Source organism: Microtus pennsylvanicus, chromosome 1 (genome assembly GCF_037038515.1).
Source record: "Microtus pennsylvanicus isolate mMicPen1 chromosome 1, mMicPen1.hap1, whole genome shotgun sequence".
NCBI classification, from domain to species: Eukaryota; Metazoa; Chordata; class Mammalia; order Rodentia; family Cricetidae; genus Microtus; species Microtus pennsylvanicus.
The window spans coordinates 116983225-116998647 of NC_134579.1; the positions used below are offsets into that span (position 1 = coordinate 116983225).

The 15423-nt window shown below is 41.9% G+C and overlaps 1 protein-coding gene across 2 annotated transcripts in view; it reads right to left on the reverse strand.

Moving 5' to 3' along the window:
• Pole (DNA polymerase epsilon, catalytic subunit) overlaps positions 1–15423 on the reverse strand; it is a 56699-nt gene that overhangs the window by 37095 nt on the left and 4181 nt on the right. For both annotated transcript variants that reach the window (XM_075980975.1, XM_075980964.1), the window contains exons 2-21: positions 15197–15338; positions 14667–14747; positions 14033–14077; positions 13807–13899; positions 13414–13568; positions 11434–11575; positions 11040–11120; positions 10344–10451; positions 9763–9873; positions 9436–9521; positions 9126–9245; positions 7107–7239; positions 6784–6897; positions 6274–6486; positions 5867–5974; positions 5383–5511; positions 5193–5295; positions 4959–5105; positions 4449–4594; positions 123–271 (exon numbers count right to left, since the gene is read on the reverse strand). In XM_075980975.1, coding sequence (XP_075837090.1) covers positions 123–271; positions 4449–4594; positions 4959–5105; positions 5193–5295; positions 5383–5511; positions 5867–5974; positions 6274–6486; positions 6784–6897; positions 7107–7239; positions 9126–9245; positions 9436–9521; positions 9763–9873; positions 10344–10451; positions 11040–11120; positions 11434–11575; positions 13414–13568; positions 13807–13899; positions 14033–14077; positions 14667–14747; positions 15197–15338 — 2406 coding nt within the window. The remainder of the gene's footprint in view (positions 1–122; positions 272–4448; positions 4595–4958; positions 5106–5192; positions 5296–5382; positions 5512–5866; positions 5975–6273; positions 6487–6783; positions 6898–7106; positions 7240–9125; positions 9246–9435; positions 9522–9762; positions 9874–10343; positions 10452–11039; positions 11121–11433; positions 11576–13413; positions 13569–13806; positions 13900–14032; positions 14078–14666; positions 14748–15196; positions 15339–15423) is intronic.

A 15423-nucleotide genomic window follows, 5' to 3' on the forward strand; every position in this document is an offset into this window, starting at 1 on the left:
TCCCATTAATACACATCCATCTGCTGGCTTCGTCAATATCTGAAGACACCCCCAACTTTTTGCTTTTTGGCATCACATCTTGTTCATTCCCTCCCTGTTCATTTACTGCGTGTGGCCCATACCCTTTGCGCATGACATAGCCGTAGAAGGAGTTCAGAATGCACTTGTGAGCCAGCTGCAGTGAATCATAAAGGATCTCCATGTTCTTGCAGCGCTTCACCTCTGATGCATCACCCACCTCTACAGCTGCCGAGAGCTTTTTCTTCCATACCTGGAAGTAAATTGGGGAGCCTAAGTATCTTACAGCTTCTCTAATTTCAGTTCACAAAGATCAAAAGACTAAATTTTCTGCATTAAAACCTTTCAAATCTGGAGCTGGAGAGATGGCCCAGTGGGTCTTGTAGAGAACCCAAGTTTGTTTCCCAGCACCCACATGGTGGCTTACAGCCATCTGTAGCTACAGTTCCAGGGGATCTGATGCCATCTTCTGATCTCCATGGGCATCAGGCATAAATACATACAAGCAAACAAAACATTCAAACACATAAAAAAAAAAACTTTAACAAAAACCAAAAGAACAACTTTTGAAAGGACAAAGACCACTCCCTCTTTAGATTGGCCACCTGTTAATACCTTAGCATATCTCCTTTATTCCATGTGTCCATCTGTCCTCCAACATAAGTACTTCTAGTCTACCATGCTTTCCATCAAGACTGTCATCACAATCTAGAAACAAAGTCAGTGGGGCGGTGGTAGCACATGCCTTTAATTTCATGGGGAGATCTGTAAGTTCAAGGCCTGCCTGGTCTACAGAGTAAATTACAGGACAACCAGGGCTACACAGAGAAACCTTATTTTGAAAAACCAAAGGTGTGTGTGTGTGTGTGTGTGTATGTGTGTGGTCATTCCTCTTATTCCTCTAAATCAGAGGGTTAAATCCAGTGTATGTGGTGGCCTTAAGAGTTTGTAAGAACTACTTACTTACCTGTTGTGCTGGAAGACAAGTCAACTCATGGGAGTATTTAGTTCAGTCAGTGTCTTTTTTGCAGGTGTGGCACTACATAATTACTTCTGAAACAATTGATCAGCATGGTTCCCAGGGTTTATTTAGGTCATGGTAATCTCTGCCCTTTCTAGCCATCGATTCTTTACATTTAGAGACAACTGTGAATTTATTATCTGATGGAGGAAGGTCATTGGTTAAATAAAAAGAAACTGCTTGGTCCTCATTGGTTAGAAGATAGGTGGGAGGAGTAAACAGAACAAAACGCTGGGAGGTAGAGGAAGTGAGGTCAGACTCAACAGCTCTCCTCTCGGGAGCAGACGCCTCAGAGAGAGGCCATGCTCCGCTCTCTAGGCAGACGCACACGATGAAGCAAGCCGCCAGGTCAGACATGCTGAATCTTTCCCGGTAAGACCGGAGCCACACAGTTTATTAGAGATGGGTTGATGGGATATCAGAATTAGCCAGTAAGGGCTAGAGCTAATGGGACAAGCAGAATGGACCAAGCAGTGATTAAATGAATACAGTTTGTGTATTGTTATTTTGGGGCAAAAGCTAGCTGAGCAGGCGGCTGGGGTGTTGGGGACGCAGCCCCGCCACCCTTATTACTACAAATGGCGCCCACGTGGACAACTGCTTCCACATAAAGCCTGAGACAGCTTGGGAAGTAATTCTAGAACAAAATGACAGCTTTGTGCATGGTTTCTTGGTAGCAGCACTCTCTCGGGTCTACTCTGCTTGCCAGAGGCAAGCAAGCGCCTCATCTAAGAGAGGCTTCCTGACTCAGCTTTAGCTGCAAAGCCTGCAGCTCATTAAGAGGTCCTGCCACGAAACACTTAAACGGTGTTGACGAAAAGCTGAACACATGCTTTTCGGTTTTCAGCCGTAGCAGGAAAAAAGCTGCGCCGTTTAAAAATGCCGGCTTTCTGGGCCATCCTGCCAGGGCAAACTCAGACTGTTTGAGGCAGGAGGGCCGGCTACCGAGAGAGGACTTGAGTGTTGTCTATTGTAGCTCGCTTGCTGGCAGGGACCTTGAAACACTGTAGACTTGTGGCACTGAATGCGGCTCTGGCCAGTACCTCAGCCAGAAGGTTGGAATGGCAGAAAGCTAAGGAATGGGCTACATCTAGCCGGCAAAGCCACGCCTTTAGTCCTACTGATATTGCTCAGTAATTTAAAGGCTCTTGTGGTCAGAAAAAGAGAGATATACAGTAAAGAGAGATTCAAAGACAAAGAAAATTTCTGAATGGTTTAAAGTGTGTTAAAAATATATGCAGACTAAAAGTTGAAGTTCTTAAAGCAAAAAACAAAAAAAGCAAGAGAGTTGTTGTGTGTGGTAGTACACAACTTTAATCCCAACACTTGGAAGGCAGAGGGAGATTGACCTCTGTGAGTTCAAGGTGTGGTAGCACACGCCTTTAATCCCAATGCCTGGAAGGCAGAGACAGGCGGATCTCTGAGAGTTCAAAGACAGCCTGGTCTACAGAGCTATTCCAGGTCAAAGATATGCGCTCAAAAAGCAAAAAGTTAACCTAGGAATGTCACAGTTTAGATTCTTAAGCGCCTAGTGATTTAAAGGTGCAAATCAAAAGTGCTCCTGGATAGTAAAAAATTGCAGATTCACAATAGGACAGATTCAGACCACTAAATGAGTCACACTGTTGGATGAATGTACGTAGGCTTGGGAGAGAGAAGAAAAAGAATATAGAGAATAAAGTTAATGGGTTAAAAAAAAAGGTAAAGTCTTTAAAGAGACAGAGTACAGATAGTTAAGAGATTAAAAGAAATAAAGAAAAATAAGCCACGTAAAAATGGAAAATTCGCAGAGAGTCTGGATTATGTACATTGTGTTTTCTTTAAAATTTTTGACTGTGAAGGAGCTAAGTACAGAGAGACATTTCATTATATGGGCTGCCAAGTGGAACCAGAACGGATATCATGAGGGTATGATTTCAGAATTTGGGTCTAAAGATATGATGCTTTGGAGAGGGTCTTCTTTTGTTTTCACAGAGGACCAGACCCTGTGGATTGCATCTATCCCGATATGGTATGATAGACCACGACCTCCCGAAAGGTTCCTGTGAATACCCCCAAAAAATTACTTCACTCAACTGCCAACTGAGATAAACCTGGCACACAGGTTACACCCTAAAATCATTAACGACGCCCCCATTCAGCAGGAAGCAGTTTGGAGAGAAAAAACTGCGCCCATGTTCCCAAATATGGTTTATAAACGTTCTTTTACATTTAAAGGGGGATATGATATAGACATGAATAATTTGCATTAGTATAGATTTTGCTTTATTGATAGAGATTTACGGTCAATTTTGTTATATGTATAAGTGTTTCTGATTTTGATTAAGGTATTGTGATTGTGTAGTTCATTTAAATATGTACTGTATAATTAAGAAATATAGGTTGTTAATGGATAATCATCGATAACAGTAAAGCTTGTAGTCATGTTAGATTTTCTAGATATACAGAGATATATTTTAGATAGACATTCTTCATGTCTTTCAAAGATTACAGAATAGGACATTTAATGTTTTAATAACTTAGGACTTTTCATGACAATGAGACACTCTGCTCCTGGCAGAGTATCTACTTCAAAAGGAAGATGGGCATCGAAGAGGATCCTTATGGAGTTTGATAGCCATTTGGGCAAGAAACTGCTCTTGCCTGGACTATTGCATAAACTGGACACAGAGAACCCGCAGAGAGAGGACTACTGAACTTGCCTAAGGTGAGATGATCTTTCGGGGTTCCTGATTCATGAAAGAGCCTGCGAGACATTCTGCAGGACACAACAGATAGTGACTGAACTGACTTTGAATTTTCCTGCTTTATGGAAATGTCTGCTGGATACCATGGGCCTGAAGGCTGAAGATGGATGCCCCAACGGTACAGAGGAACTTTGGGTGACTGTCCAGGCAGCGAGATGTCTCTGTCATTTCTAGAGTTTTAAAAGTTGCTTTTTTCTTGTTTGCTTAGGTAATATTGTATCTTTCTGGAGTCTTTGATGGAGTTAAGAATAGTTAGTTATAGTTATAGTTTTCCTTAGTTATGATAAAGATTATTGTAACTTTTACTTGATAACTGTTTCGTTATATGTAATTTTGCTATGTTAAAGTTAAAGCTTTTTTTTTGTTTAAACCGAAAAAGGGGAAATGATGGAGGAAGGTCATTGGTTAAATAAAAAGAAACTGCTTGGTCCTCATTGGTTAGAAGATAGGTGGGAGGAGTAAATGAATACAGTTTGTGTATTGTTATTTTGGGGCAAAAGGTAGCCGAGCAGGCGGCTGGGGTGTTGGGGACGCAGCCCCGCCACCCTTATTACTACAATTATCCAAATGCATGTGACAGTTTACAAGCTCCCCACATACTACAGCTATAGACCAAGATGTTAAAACCCTCTCACTTCAGAAACTGATCTATTTTGACCCACCTTGTGCAGCCCTTTGAACTCATAGCGTCTGTCTCGGAAGGCTCGAACTGTGTCCACATAAAATGAGTTTTCCCGCTGGCAGATGGTTGTCAGACGTTCTTCTACCTTGGTCATATGGATCTTCTTATAGGCCTTCCGGCAATAATCTAAGATAGTTGAGAGTGTTGGAGAGGTAGCTGAGACCTTTCAGATGAACAAAGAGCAAGCCGGTACAAAGGGATGCTAAGGAGCTCACTTTCCTAACATTTGTAACACAAATGAACAAAAACCCAGACACACTAATTATAATTATCATTGTAAAAGAGAACAGCCCCCGAGTACTGACAACTTGATACCAAGACTGTTACAAAGGTTACTTCCTGGACATTTGTAAAGGAGAAACAAAGAAAGGAACATCCACAGAAAGACATAATTTAATCTAAAATCCTACTGCCTTGGAGCTAAAGAATGCCCATATCTCTGATCAAAGGAGCCACTGTTTGCAAAGCTCTGGCTTTGCCAGGTGCTCACCTGCCAGCCTCCGCTTCTCATATTTAGCCTGTTCCTCTCGCGAGAGCTCGTGAAAGGCCCGTGCTGGCCCCTCTGGCAACAAAGGAGGAAACTTCTCTGATTCCAGCTGATGCTGGATTCGATGGTATTCACTGCGACTTGCTGGCACTGTATAGAAAAACGATGGACAGATTCCAAGATCAGAATCTAGGTCTGTCCTGCCCTGCTGAGCACCTTTTCGGGCCTGACACTCACTGAATTCTCCCCTCCATTGCCAGGCCATCTTCCTCTGACAATTTGCTCCAGGCTTATTGAAGTCACAGGCAGCACAGGTGGCCTCATCCACTATGGCAGAAGGCTATAAAAGGAGGGGAGGGTCAGAAAACATCTGCAAATAATCATCTGCAGAGAGAGATGATTATGATGTGGGAAGCTGAGTTCTCACCTGCAGGCGGTTAGTAAGGATTATGTTAGGATACATGGCTCCCACATCTAGATGGTAGATAAGAGGGCATTCAATTCTGTTAGGGACATCTTTTAGGGAGGTGAGCTTGGTCTTAATCTGATCACACACCTATAGAAATGGGAAAAACAAAGGAATTATTGGTGGTGGCACACACCTTTAATCCTAGCAGTTGGGAGGCAAAGGTAGGCAGATCTGTAAGTCGGAGGCTAGCCTGGTAGTTTACAGAGTGAGTTCAGCATAGCCAGAAGTACACCAAAGAGAAACCTTATGTTGAAAAACGAAACAAAAACGAAAAACAGAACAATAAAAAAGAGAACAAGTACAATAAAAGATAATGAAGATAGAAGGGTGGCAGGTTCCAGAAGCAGTATGACAAAACCACATCAAGAGCCTGAGGTGCTTTAGGCATGTAAAAAGGAACTGATCCAATTATAGGCCAATTCAATGCCTCCTAGGTGGCTACCTCTTGAAAGTTGGTGACTTGCTCCATAGGCACCTTCTCTTCTTCTTCAATGGCATGGCGCATAGTTTTCTCAACTCGTTGCAGCAGGAAATCAAAGGCTGCAGGATTCTAGTTTAAGCAGGAAAGGGCACAGGTCAGACAGATCTTTAAATCTGCCTCCAGTGTGATACATGTCAGGATGTACCAGAGAATGTTCTGCAAGTGTACTGTGTTGTAGGAAGCCCTGAATGGAGACTCATCCTTTGTAAGAAGGGATAGGAGTGGTACCGAGTCATAGAAAGCACCCTTGACAGAAGTGGCCTATAGAAAAATTTAGATAAAGACTGTTTCAGGCCATGGCTTCTTGGGTTTCATAACAGCACAAGAATGGAAAAAAGCAGAACCCAAGACCCAGGAAGGAGGCATACCATCCTAAATCGGCATGGGATATCACTTCGGAAGACACCAGACTCTAGTGCCTCCACATGACCTCCCACGTAGGTCTCAGCATCCAGCACATGACCATCATCTGTCAGTTTGTTGAACTCCTGCTCTTGCTTATTGGGGAAGATAATGTTGGCGTGGAAAGCTTGCACCATCAACAAGGCTTCACACAATGTTCCAGAGCCTTTCCGCAGCACCTACAGGGAAAAAAAGCTGCATCCAGCAACCCCAAATCTGTCAAAAGCCCTGACTCCTAGACAAAGTTCATGACCACCAGAAAGGCATCTAACCTTGACTGCCATGTGAAGAAAAGTTTTGTAGCTAGTAGCAGCAGCCGCTGTTTTTTGTTGCTATTCTCACACTGGGGCCCTTAGACTCTAGAAAGATGTCAGTGAAGCCACACACAGGAGTTCACTATCAGTCTCTAGGACCAGTCCTAGATGAGGATCAGTTCATGTAGAAAAGATGACTGGAAGACCATAGGTGACACTAACCTCATCAGGTTCCATGGGAATAATGGTGCACAGGGCGAATATGAAGGGATGAACATACTTCATGTACAGGTAGTAAGTGGCAACAGCATCTGACACTGAGTAAGTGGCCAGAGTCTGGGGGAAACAGAGAACAGGAACATTAAGAACCAAGGGTCCAAGGAAATTCATGAAATACAGAAAACAAAGTTCAGGGAAGAGGCAAGGTTAAGCAGGAGTGGGCCAGGCAGGGCCAATTTAGGACCCACATCTCAGGTAACCTAGCCTCTCTAGCCAGAGTGTCTATGACTTCAGGGATGCAAAAACGAGCAAATGGGCTTACGTGCCTGAGGCTGCTCAGTGGCCATACGACACATGTCCTCAGGGTCCAACTCTACAGGATCATAGCCAAGTTTGGCTTTGGCAGCTGCCTTGAGATTATGACTGCCCACAGGAAGGTAGCTGTCCCTCTTCACCCACCTGGCAAAAGGACAAATTCTAGAGATGATGGTAACACAAAGGCTGGCAAAACCAGACATAACACATAAAGTAGTAGGGTTAATGCATATTCTCTCATAAAACCTTCATTTGAATCTCAGATGTGTGCACAAAGTATATGCAGATGTCAAAGAATCTTTTATATCCCTTGCCTCACCCACCACTTTCAGCAAAGAATTCAGCCTCTTGTTATGGAGAAATGATAAGGCAATATAGCACGAACTCCCAGGCCTCACTGCCTCTCAAACCTTATTTCATAAACTACCTGGTCATTTTTTTTCTTCTTACATTTTCCTTTCAGTATGAGCTCTCTCAAGAGCATCTTCTTTAGAAGACACCTTCTAGGGATTGGAAGATGGCCCTGTGGGTAAAGTGCTTGCCATACAAGCATAAGACCCTGAGTTCAGAATCCCAGCATCCATGTAAAAGCTAGGCATGGTGCGTTGCGGCTGTAACTCCAGTGCCAAAGGAGTAGAGACAAATGGATCCCAGGGACTTAGTGTTGAACCAGTCTAGCCAAAGGAGCAAGTTTTAGGTTCACTGCCAGCTCCTATATCTCAGAACATGAAGCAGAGAGCAATGGAGAAAGATACCTGATATTGACCTCTGGCCTTTATACGTACACACACACCCTAGAAGGTAGTTCCTCAACATGGAACCTGTCTCTATACAACTAATACCTTTGTTAGGGATTATACTACCCAGTGATCATATCTAAATCTCTACCTCTCATAACTTCTGTACTAGCAGCTGTCTACTTCTTCTCTAAATTCTCCATGGCCTCCTCCTCTATAGATTCTCAGGCCTTCTCTCATTACACTTCTAAAGTTGATAGATCACCATCTATTAGGACTTTCCATGAGACCCTAATTTAGGATGAAAGTCTCAAACAGCCATGTAAAACTTTAGAGTCACAAAGATAAAATAAATAATAGAATACTTCCCCCAAATTTGCCAAATACAAATAGACTAGATATTGTAACTATAATATATTCTTACTGGATAACTCTTTTGCTGTGTATAATTATATTTATATGTGGAAACTATGTTTAAATTAAAATCTTCCTTTTTAATTAAACAAAAAGGGGAAATTATGGCTCTAGGTGACACCATCTAGTCTCGGGCTCCTCCAAGTGCACAAAGGCTTCACACCAACATGATTCAACAGAATCTTTTCTTACCTCAAAATTACTCTTTCCCATTCCAAATCGACTGAGCAGAGACCTCAGGCATCCATTCATCCCTAAAGTCCCAGCCCATACTAGCAAACCTGACTGTAGGTCTCTTTTTACCCAATGCTTTTGGTCAAGCTACCACCTGTTACCCTATAAATCAGTCCCAATCTCTTGGCTTCCCTCTAATCCAAATGCTGAAATATCATCAGAGTAAACAAACAGTAGCAGACCTCATACACCTGTGGTGGCTGATGGAATTCATTTCTTTGCCCAGTTCAGGCGCCATTCTCTCCAGCCTGTTCTCTGTATTTGTGTATTCACATCTGTCTTCCTATCTGCGTGGACATATGCTCCAAACATCATGACTTCAATACCTGTGATACTTACTTGCTTTCAGTCAGCATGAAGCATACTGAACTCATCTTGACCTCATCTATGTAAGTACCAGAATCTTGCTCTATCTATGTTTCTTTTTAGCCCAGCTTTTCTACCCTGCAGACTATAACATACAATAAGTTTAACATACTTACTGACTAAAAGACTAACAACAAGCAAACAGCAACTCCCTATAACCCAAACCTGTTTCTTGGAGGCTAACCTCCTCTCTTAAGAGGCTCCAGCCTGCACAAGAAACCTTTATCTATCACTCATGGGATCATAGTGATGAGCCCCTACTATGTGGTATATACATACCTGAGGCAGTCCATGTGGATACATTGTGGTGCCTTATATTCCCCCTGGCTATCCTTCTGGAAGCCTATCTCCTGGTACATGCTCAGTCCATGGGTTGCTGCCCTAGCCTCCACAAATGGCCTAACAACAAGAGACAAGCAATGGGATAAATGAGTCTTCAATTCTTCCTTTGTTCCTCTTGAATGCAGAAAGATCGCTCCCAGGAGACACTTCTCTGTGAAAATAACAAAACAACTGATACCACCAGGCAGACCTGTTCCACTCCCACCTCTCCCTAACACAATTACCCACAGCAGGAAGCAGAACTCACCAGTCAAAAAAATCCCCATTGTAGGTGACCATAATGGTAGGTTTGGTCTCCTGGACATGCTCAAACCATCTCTGGATCAAATGGACCTAAGCTCAACGAACCACATAAGTCAGTGGGACCCTTTTCTCTGCTTTCAGCAAATTGCAAATACCTCCCCAAATACCCAGAAGCAGCAGTTTCACACCAGCCCATATGCTAAGGACCCACTCTAGCCTTGGCCATGGAAGAGGAAGCTCACTGAGCAACAAGCACCTGCGCTCAAAAATTGGTCTTCCTCTTCCCACTTTACACCAAACACCAGGAAGTTTCTATAGGAAGCTTCTTTACCTCATCGGGTTCATTGAACACACAAAAGGGCCCTTCATATTCTGGCTTGGGGGTGAACTCAAAATCTTCAATATCTTCTGAAACAATCTCCCTGTTAGTGATGAGGTAGCCCTGGTAAAGTTTATGAGCAGACAATGCAAGTCAACCACTGAAAAGTTAAGATAGACTCTCAGCCTTCTCAAGAAACTAATTTAAAAGAATTCCACAAAAACAAGGTGATCTGGGCATAGTAGTACCTGCCTGTAATCTCAGAATTCAGATGGCTGACGTAGGAGGACCATGAAGCATATGAGGCCAAGCTAAGTTACACAGTGACACCCCATTTCAAAAACAATAACAAAATCCCCACAAAAGCATTTTAAGTTTCTAATATTTATTCATTTATTATGTATACAATATTATGTCTGTGTGTATGTCTACAGGCCAGAAGAGGGCACCAGACCCCATTACAGATGGTTGTGAGCCATCATGTGGTTGCTGGGAATTGAACTCAGGACCTTTGGAAGAGCAGGCAATGCTCTTAACCTCTGAGCCATCTCTCCAGCCCTATTTTGAGTTTCTAAAGAAGAGTGTCTGTTCACCTGGCCATCAATCATATAGGAAATCATCATAATCTGGTCTGTCTCAGCATCAGGAAATTTGAGAGGCAGTTTGGTTGTCTCAATGTCAAATGCCAAAACCACAGGGTCCTAGAAGGACAAAATATAACATGAATTCAGGTTTGGATACATCCTTTGGACACACACATTCCGCCCTGGGTTCAATTACTAACTAGCCTACAAATAAAATAACCACACATATCTCAAGACAATAACAAAACCCCATGATGACATTTATTGACGGTATGAAAATGAAAACATACAAGGGATAATCACTGATCAGACCACTTTAGTTTCAAAGCTCCTTAACATGCACTGTCTCATTTGAACTTTAGGACAGCACTAGCAAGTGACTGTTGGAGTTGACATTTTTATCTTGAAAACAAGAAAACTGAAGACAAAGATTTTCCTGATGACAAAAAGTGGTATCTGAACTAATACCTTCTACTTATGAACCTACTCTCAGTCACTTGGCTATCAAGTACCTAAAATGAAAGCTCAAGGGTTCAAATCCAGTCTAGTTCAAATATTGATGTTTATGGTTAACACAAGTTCAAATATATACTTTTATGTTTAGAGAATAATGAAAATATTATTTTCAAAAATAATATAATTTTATTTTCAAAAAGTATTTAAAGAAGAAATAGATTTTAGGACTGAGAGGAGGCAACAACTTACAGGTCGTTCAACAAGATCATCTCGTCGTGCAATTTCCACGGGAAAAGCATTTCCTCGAAATTTGACATTGTACCAATGAGCCTGCATAATAATGAAGCATACATTAACTAAAGAGTTCTCCATCCAGAAGTATCTATTTATTTAACAAAAAAATTTTAATTAATTTACTTAGAGTGTGAATGTGTGTGTGTATTATGCATGTGTGGAAGTCAGCAAACAACTTGCAGGTGTTGGTTCTCTCCTCCACCATGTGGGTCCTGGGGAATCAAACTCAGGGCAGCAAGTGCCTTTACCTACCAAGCCATTTGCCAGAAAAATCAATTTCTGTGCTGATTTATCCATAGGCCTCCCTCTCCCCTGAATTTAACTCAAGCAATAGCTACCTTCACCTTACCACATGGATTTTGAGGTCAATGGAGAGGCGAATGTGGTAGGGAACATCATACTCCCTCATGTCCACTATGTTGTCCAATTGGTCAGTTATCTTCTTAGAGGTTTCCTCTTCATCAGTAATTACATTGCCTCCTTGCAGAAAACTGGAGAGTAAGCAAGAAAGCCACTAACTCAATTATGAACTGCTGGGTACTGGGGGAGTGAAAACTTCCAAACTGAGTAAACACAAAGGCAAATGGGGAGGATGTAAAGACCAGGGCAGTTTTTCAAGAAATGGCCTTGGATTATCACCCAACCTGAGCATCAGGTCAGTTAAAAAGAAAAGTAAGGTAACTGGAAATGTATACATTTTTCATGATGTAAGTTTAGACTTTGCACTATAGTCATGAGGACCTCCTCCCGGCCCCCAGTGTGGATATTTCCAACACATCATCTCTACTAGCAGGTTGCTCCATGCAAAGCTGAAGAGAGCAGAGTTGGCACCACAGAGATTGTGGACAGCTGCAGTATTAACAGATGTAGTCCACCCTTGCAAAACACCCCATTCCTCATTAAGAAAATGAGGCTGACAGTATTTTGATTATCCTTAATATTAATATTAAGTATTAATATAAAGCCAGCCTGGTCTACATAATGAATTCTAAGCCAAACTGGGCTATAGTGTGAAAACCTGAATCCAATCAACCAACCAATTAAAGGGAGAGAAGGAAAATGTCAGTGGTATGCACAAGGCTCTAGGTTTGATCCTCAGTAACACACAAATACACAAGCAATTTAAATTAAAATAAAACAATACAATCCATCACTCTAAGCTCAAAATGGAATGGTTTGAGAGAAAAATGACAATCATCAAAGACAGTTCACAGATTCCTACAGATTCAGTTACAAACTACATCTTAAAATATTCTAAAAAGTAATGTATGACATCACCGGAGAAGTCTGGAGTTGGGGGATACACTGCAATGTCCAAAGTCTCAAACTGATTTTGTGTGTGTGTGTGCCCTATTTTATTTTCTTTTTAGTGTGTGTATGTATACCACAATGCACACGTGGAGAACAGAGGCCAATATTGGGTGTTGGTCCTTGCCTTGCTTCTTATTGAGATAAGGTCTCTTTTGAAACAGGGTCTCTCTAAATAAGCCCTGGCTGGCCTTGAATTCACAGAGATCCATTTGCCTCTGCCTCTTGAGTGCTGGGATTAAAAGCATGTGCTCTCAAATTGATTCTTTATCAAAAGGTTGTGATCAGTGTTTCTAAAATCATGCAAATTTAATTACCCAAGACTTCTGTTTTGTTCTTACCTTGTTTTTTTGTTATTAATGTGCCTAAACATTTAATAACAGAGCCAGGTGGTGGTGGCACACTCCTTTAATCCCAGTATTCGGGAGGCAGAAGCAGGCGGATCTCTGTGAGTTCGAGGTCAGCCTGGTCTACAAAAGCTAGTTCTAGGACAGGCACCAAAGCTACAGAGAAACCTTGTCTCAAAAAACAAAATGAAACAACCAACCAACCAACCAACCAAACAAACAAACAAACAAACAAACAAAAAAGAGCTAGTTCCAAGAGAGGCACCAAAGCTACACAGAGAAACCCTGTCTTGAAAAACAAAAACAAAAAATAATAGTACTTAGTATTCTGCATAAATTTCTCTGTATACTCTAGGTTCTCTGGAGAAGGCATTTATATAACAAAACACTTGATAACATTTATAGATTGCTAAAGTGGTAGGGGAGGGATCCCTCTAAAATATCCTCATTGTCACAGCAATTCAATTTTAGAGCCACAAGCCTACTCTTATGTAAGAGGAACGAAAGCACAAAACAGAATACAGCCTTGGGAAGCTAGTGCTCACTTAACAGAAAGGACATCTAAAATGTCTGCACATAGTCAAACATTCAGAGATTTTCTCTGAAGAGTTCCTGCCTGTATCAACCTGTTATTCTGGAGTAACCAACACTTTGCTCATGTGAAGAAAAGTTACCTGGAGAGCATTGCTGTGTACTCATCACTGGCATGGTCCTGCTCTCGGTTCTTCTTCACAGCAGGGGAGATCTCCTTCCTCACTTTGACAAGGTCCTCTACAGTGTGGAAGGACAGCTTGATGTAACTCCGCTTCAAGCCGACCAAGTGATTTGGCTTTAAAGTAAAATGACAGCTCATGAGTTAATGAGACTGTTAGGTAAACACTTACACAAGTCAAACCATCTAGCTCACTAACTTCTGCATGCGGCACTGACAATACCACCATCTCTAATCCTCCAGGTTGCCCCACTACCCAGTAAGTGACCTGACCCTCTATCTCATGCAAAACCATCTTCTATAGACAGTGTGGACACCAGCCTCATTTGCCCCTGGAAGGTCTGGGGATACTCACCAAGTCCAGATCTTCTTTGGGGACATTCTCTAACTCTGCAATTTTACCCTGGAACTTCTTGGATAGAAAAGATGAAACTTCTCTCTCACAACCCTAAATCAGGACCAGATTTCATGTATTTCCTATTAGTAAGATCTATCTTCTTACTTACCCATTTTAGTTTTGAAATCCATTTGGTAGAATAAGAATAGATCATTTGACCGGTTTCTACCAAGCACAGACTTACCTTTCTGGATGCAATGTAGAAATACGGCTTATAGGGCAAGGCCACCTATAAAAGTCACCAAAAGGATGTGACAATGAAGTCAAAAAGAGAAAAAAGATTTCAGAGTGGCAACCTATGAGCAACTTCCTGGAGGGCTTTTGTTTTTTTTTTTTTTAAAAAAGATTTATTTTCATTTTATGTGTATGAGTGTTTGCTTGAATGTATGTCTATGTACCAAGTGTGTATCTGATGACCACAGACAATAAAAGAGGGCATTGGATTCCCTGGAACTGGAGTTACAGACAGCTGTTAGCTTCCTTGTAGGTTGCTGAAAACTGAACCTGGGTCTCCTGGAAGAGTAGCCAGTGTTCTTAAACACTGGGCCACCGCTCCAGCCCTTTCACAGCTCTTTAACGATATGGCATACATGAAATTTGGATCTGCACATCTCTCTCGGGCAAGAACCCATGAAGCAACACTATTCAACCTCCTCAGCTGCCTCCCCTCAGGATATTTTAAATGTTACTGATGAAGTTCATAGGGGCCATGTTCTTGATAGGTTGTAAGCAACTGCACACAGCAGCCTCCCATTTCCTCCCTGAGTGAATGAATAGCCCTTATTTTAGATTTTAGTTTTCTTAGGTCAAGGGCTTACCTTAAATCTGCTTCCATCATCTTGAATGAAGTAGTAATCCACCGCACTGACTAAGCGTTTGTCTTCATCTAAAATCTCAGTCTGTAGGAGAACCATTGAAAATAAGCACATCATCTTCTACACAGCTCAAGAGCTCTTTCAGGGCCACTCTTTGAGAAACTCATAACTCTAAAGACAAAATCCTTGCACTTAGTCCTTTATTTTGCCCCTATACAAACACCACCAGCCTCATTCATAAAACGGCATTATAATGGTTCCCCAATGGGGATTTTTCTGAATTTCTCTTTAATAATTCTTGAAAGCTTTCTGCTGATGGCCAAATATAGCTTTCACCTTGGTCTTACCATGGTGGTCATTTTGTGGCCTCCATGTTAAACAGGAAAGAAAAAACACTTCCAATAAGTAGATTTCTCAGACAATGGCTTCCTTCTTCCCTATCACTAATCCATTAGACAAGATTGATGATTATAGGAACAGGTGCAGCCACCCAGTAGAAGCAAAGACTGAATAGTATTCATTCAGATACTTACAGGGTGCATGTTGATGAGCCATCCCGTCCTTTCTCCAGGCTCTTTCAGCCTCTCAAAACCAAACCTAAAGTCCATCTTATCTGTCCACTGGCTCCGTTCCAGACGCTTAAGTGCTGAGACTGAGGAAGAGGAACCATCATCCCTGAGTAAAAGAAGAGAATCAGGTTTACGATTCACAACATTTCCCACTCTAGATCCCTATCTTTCATCTATGTGTTTTGTTGTTG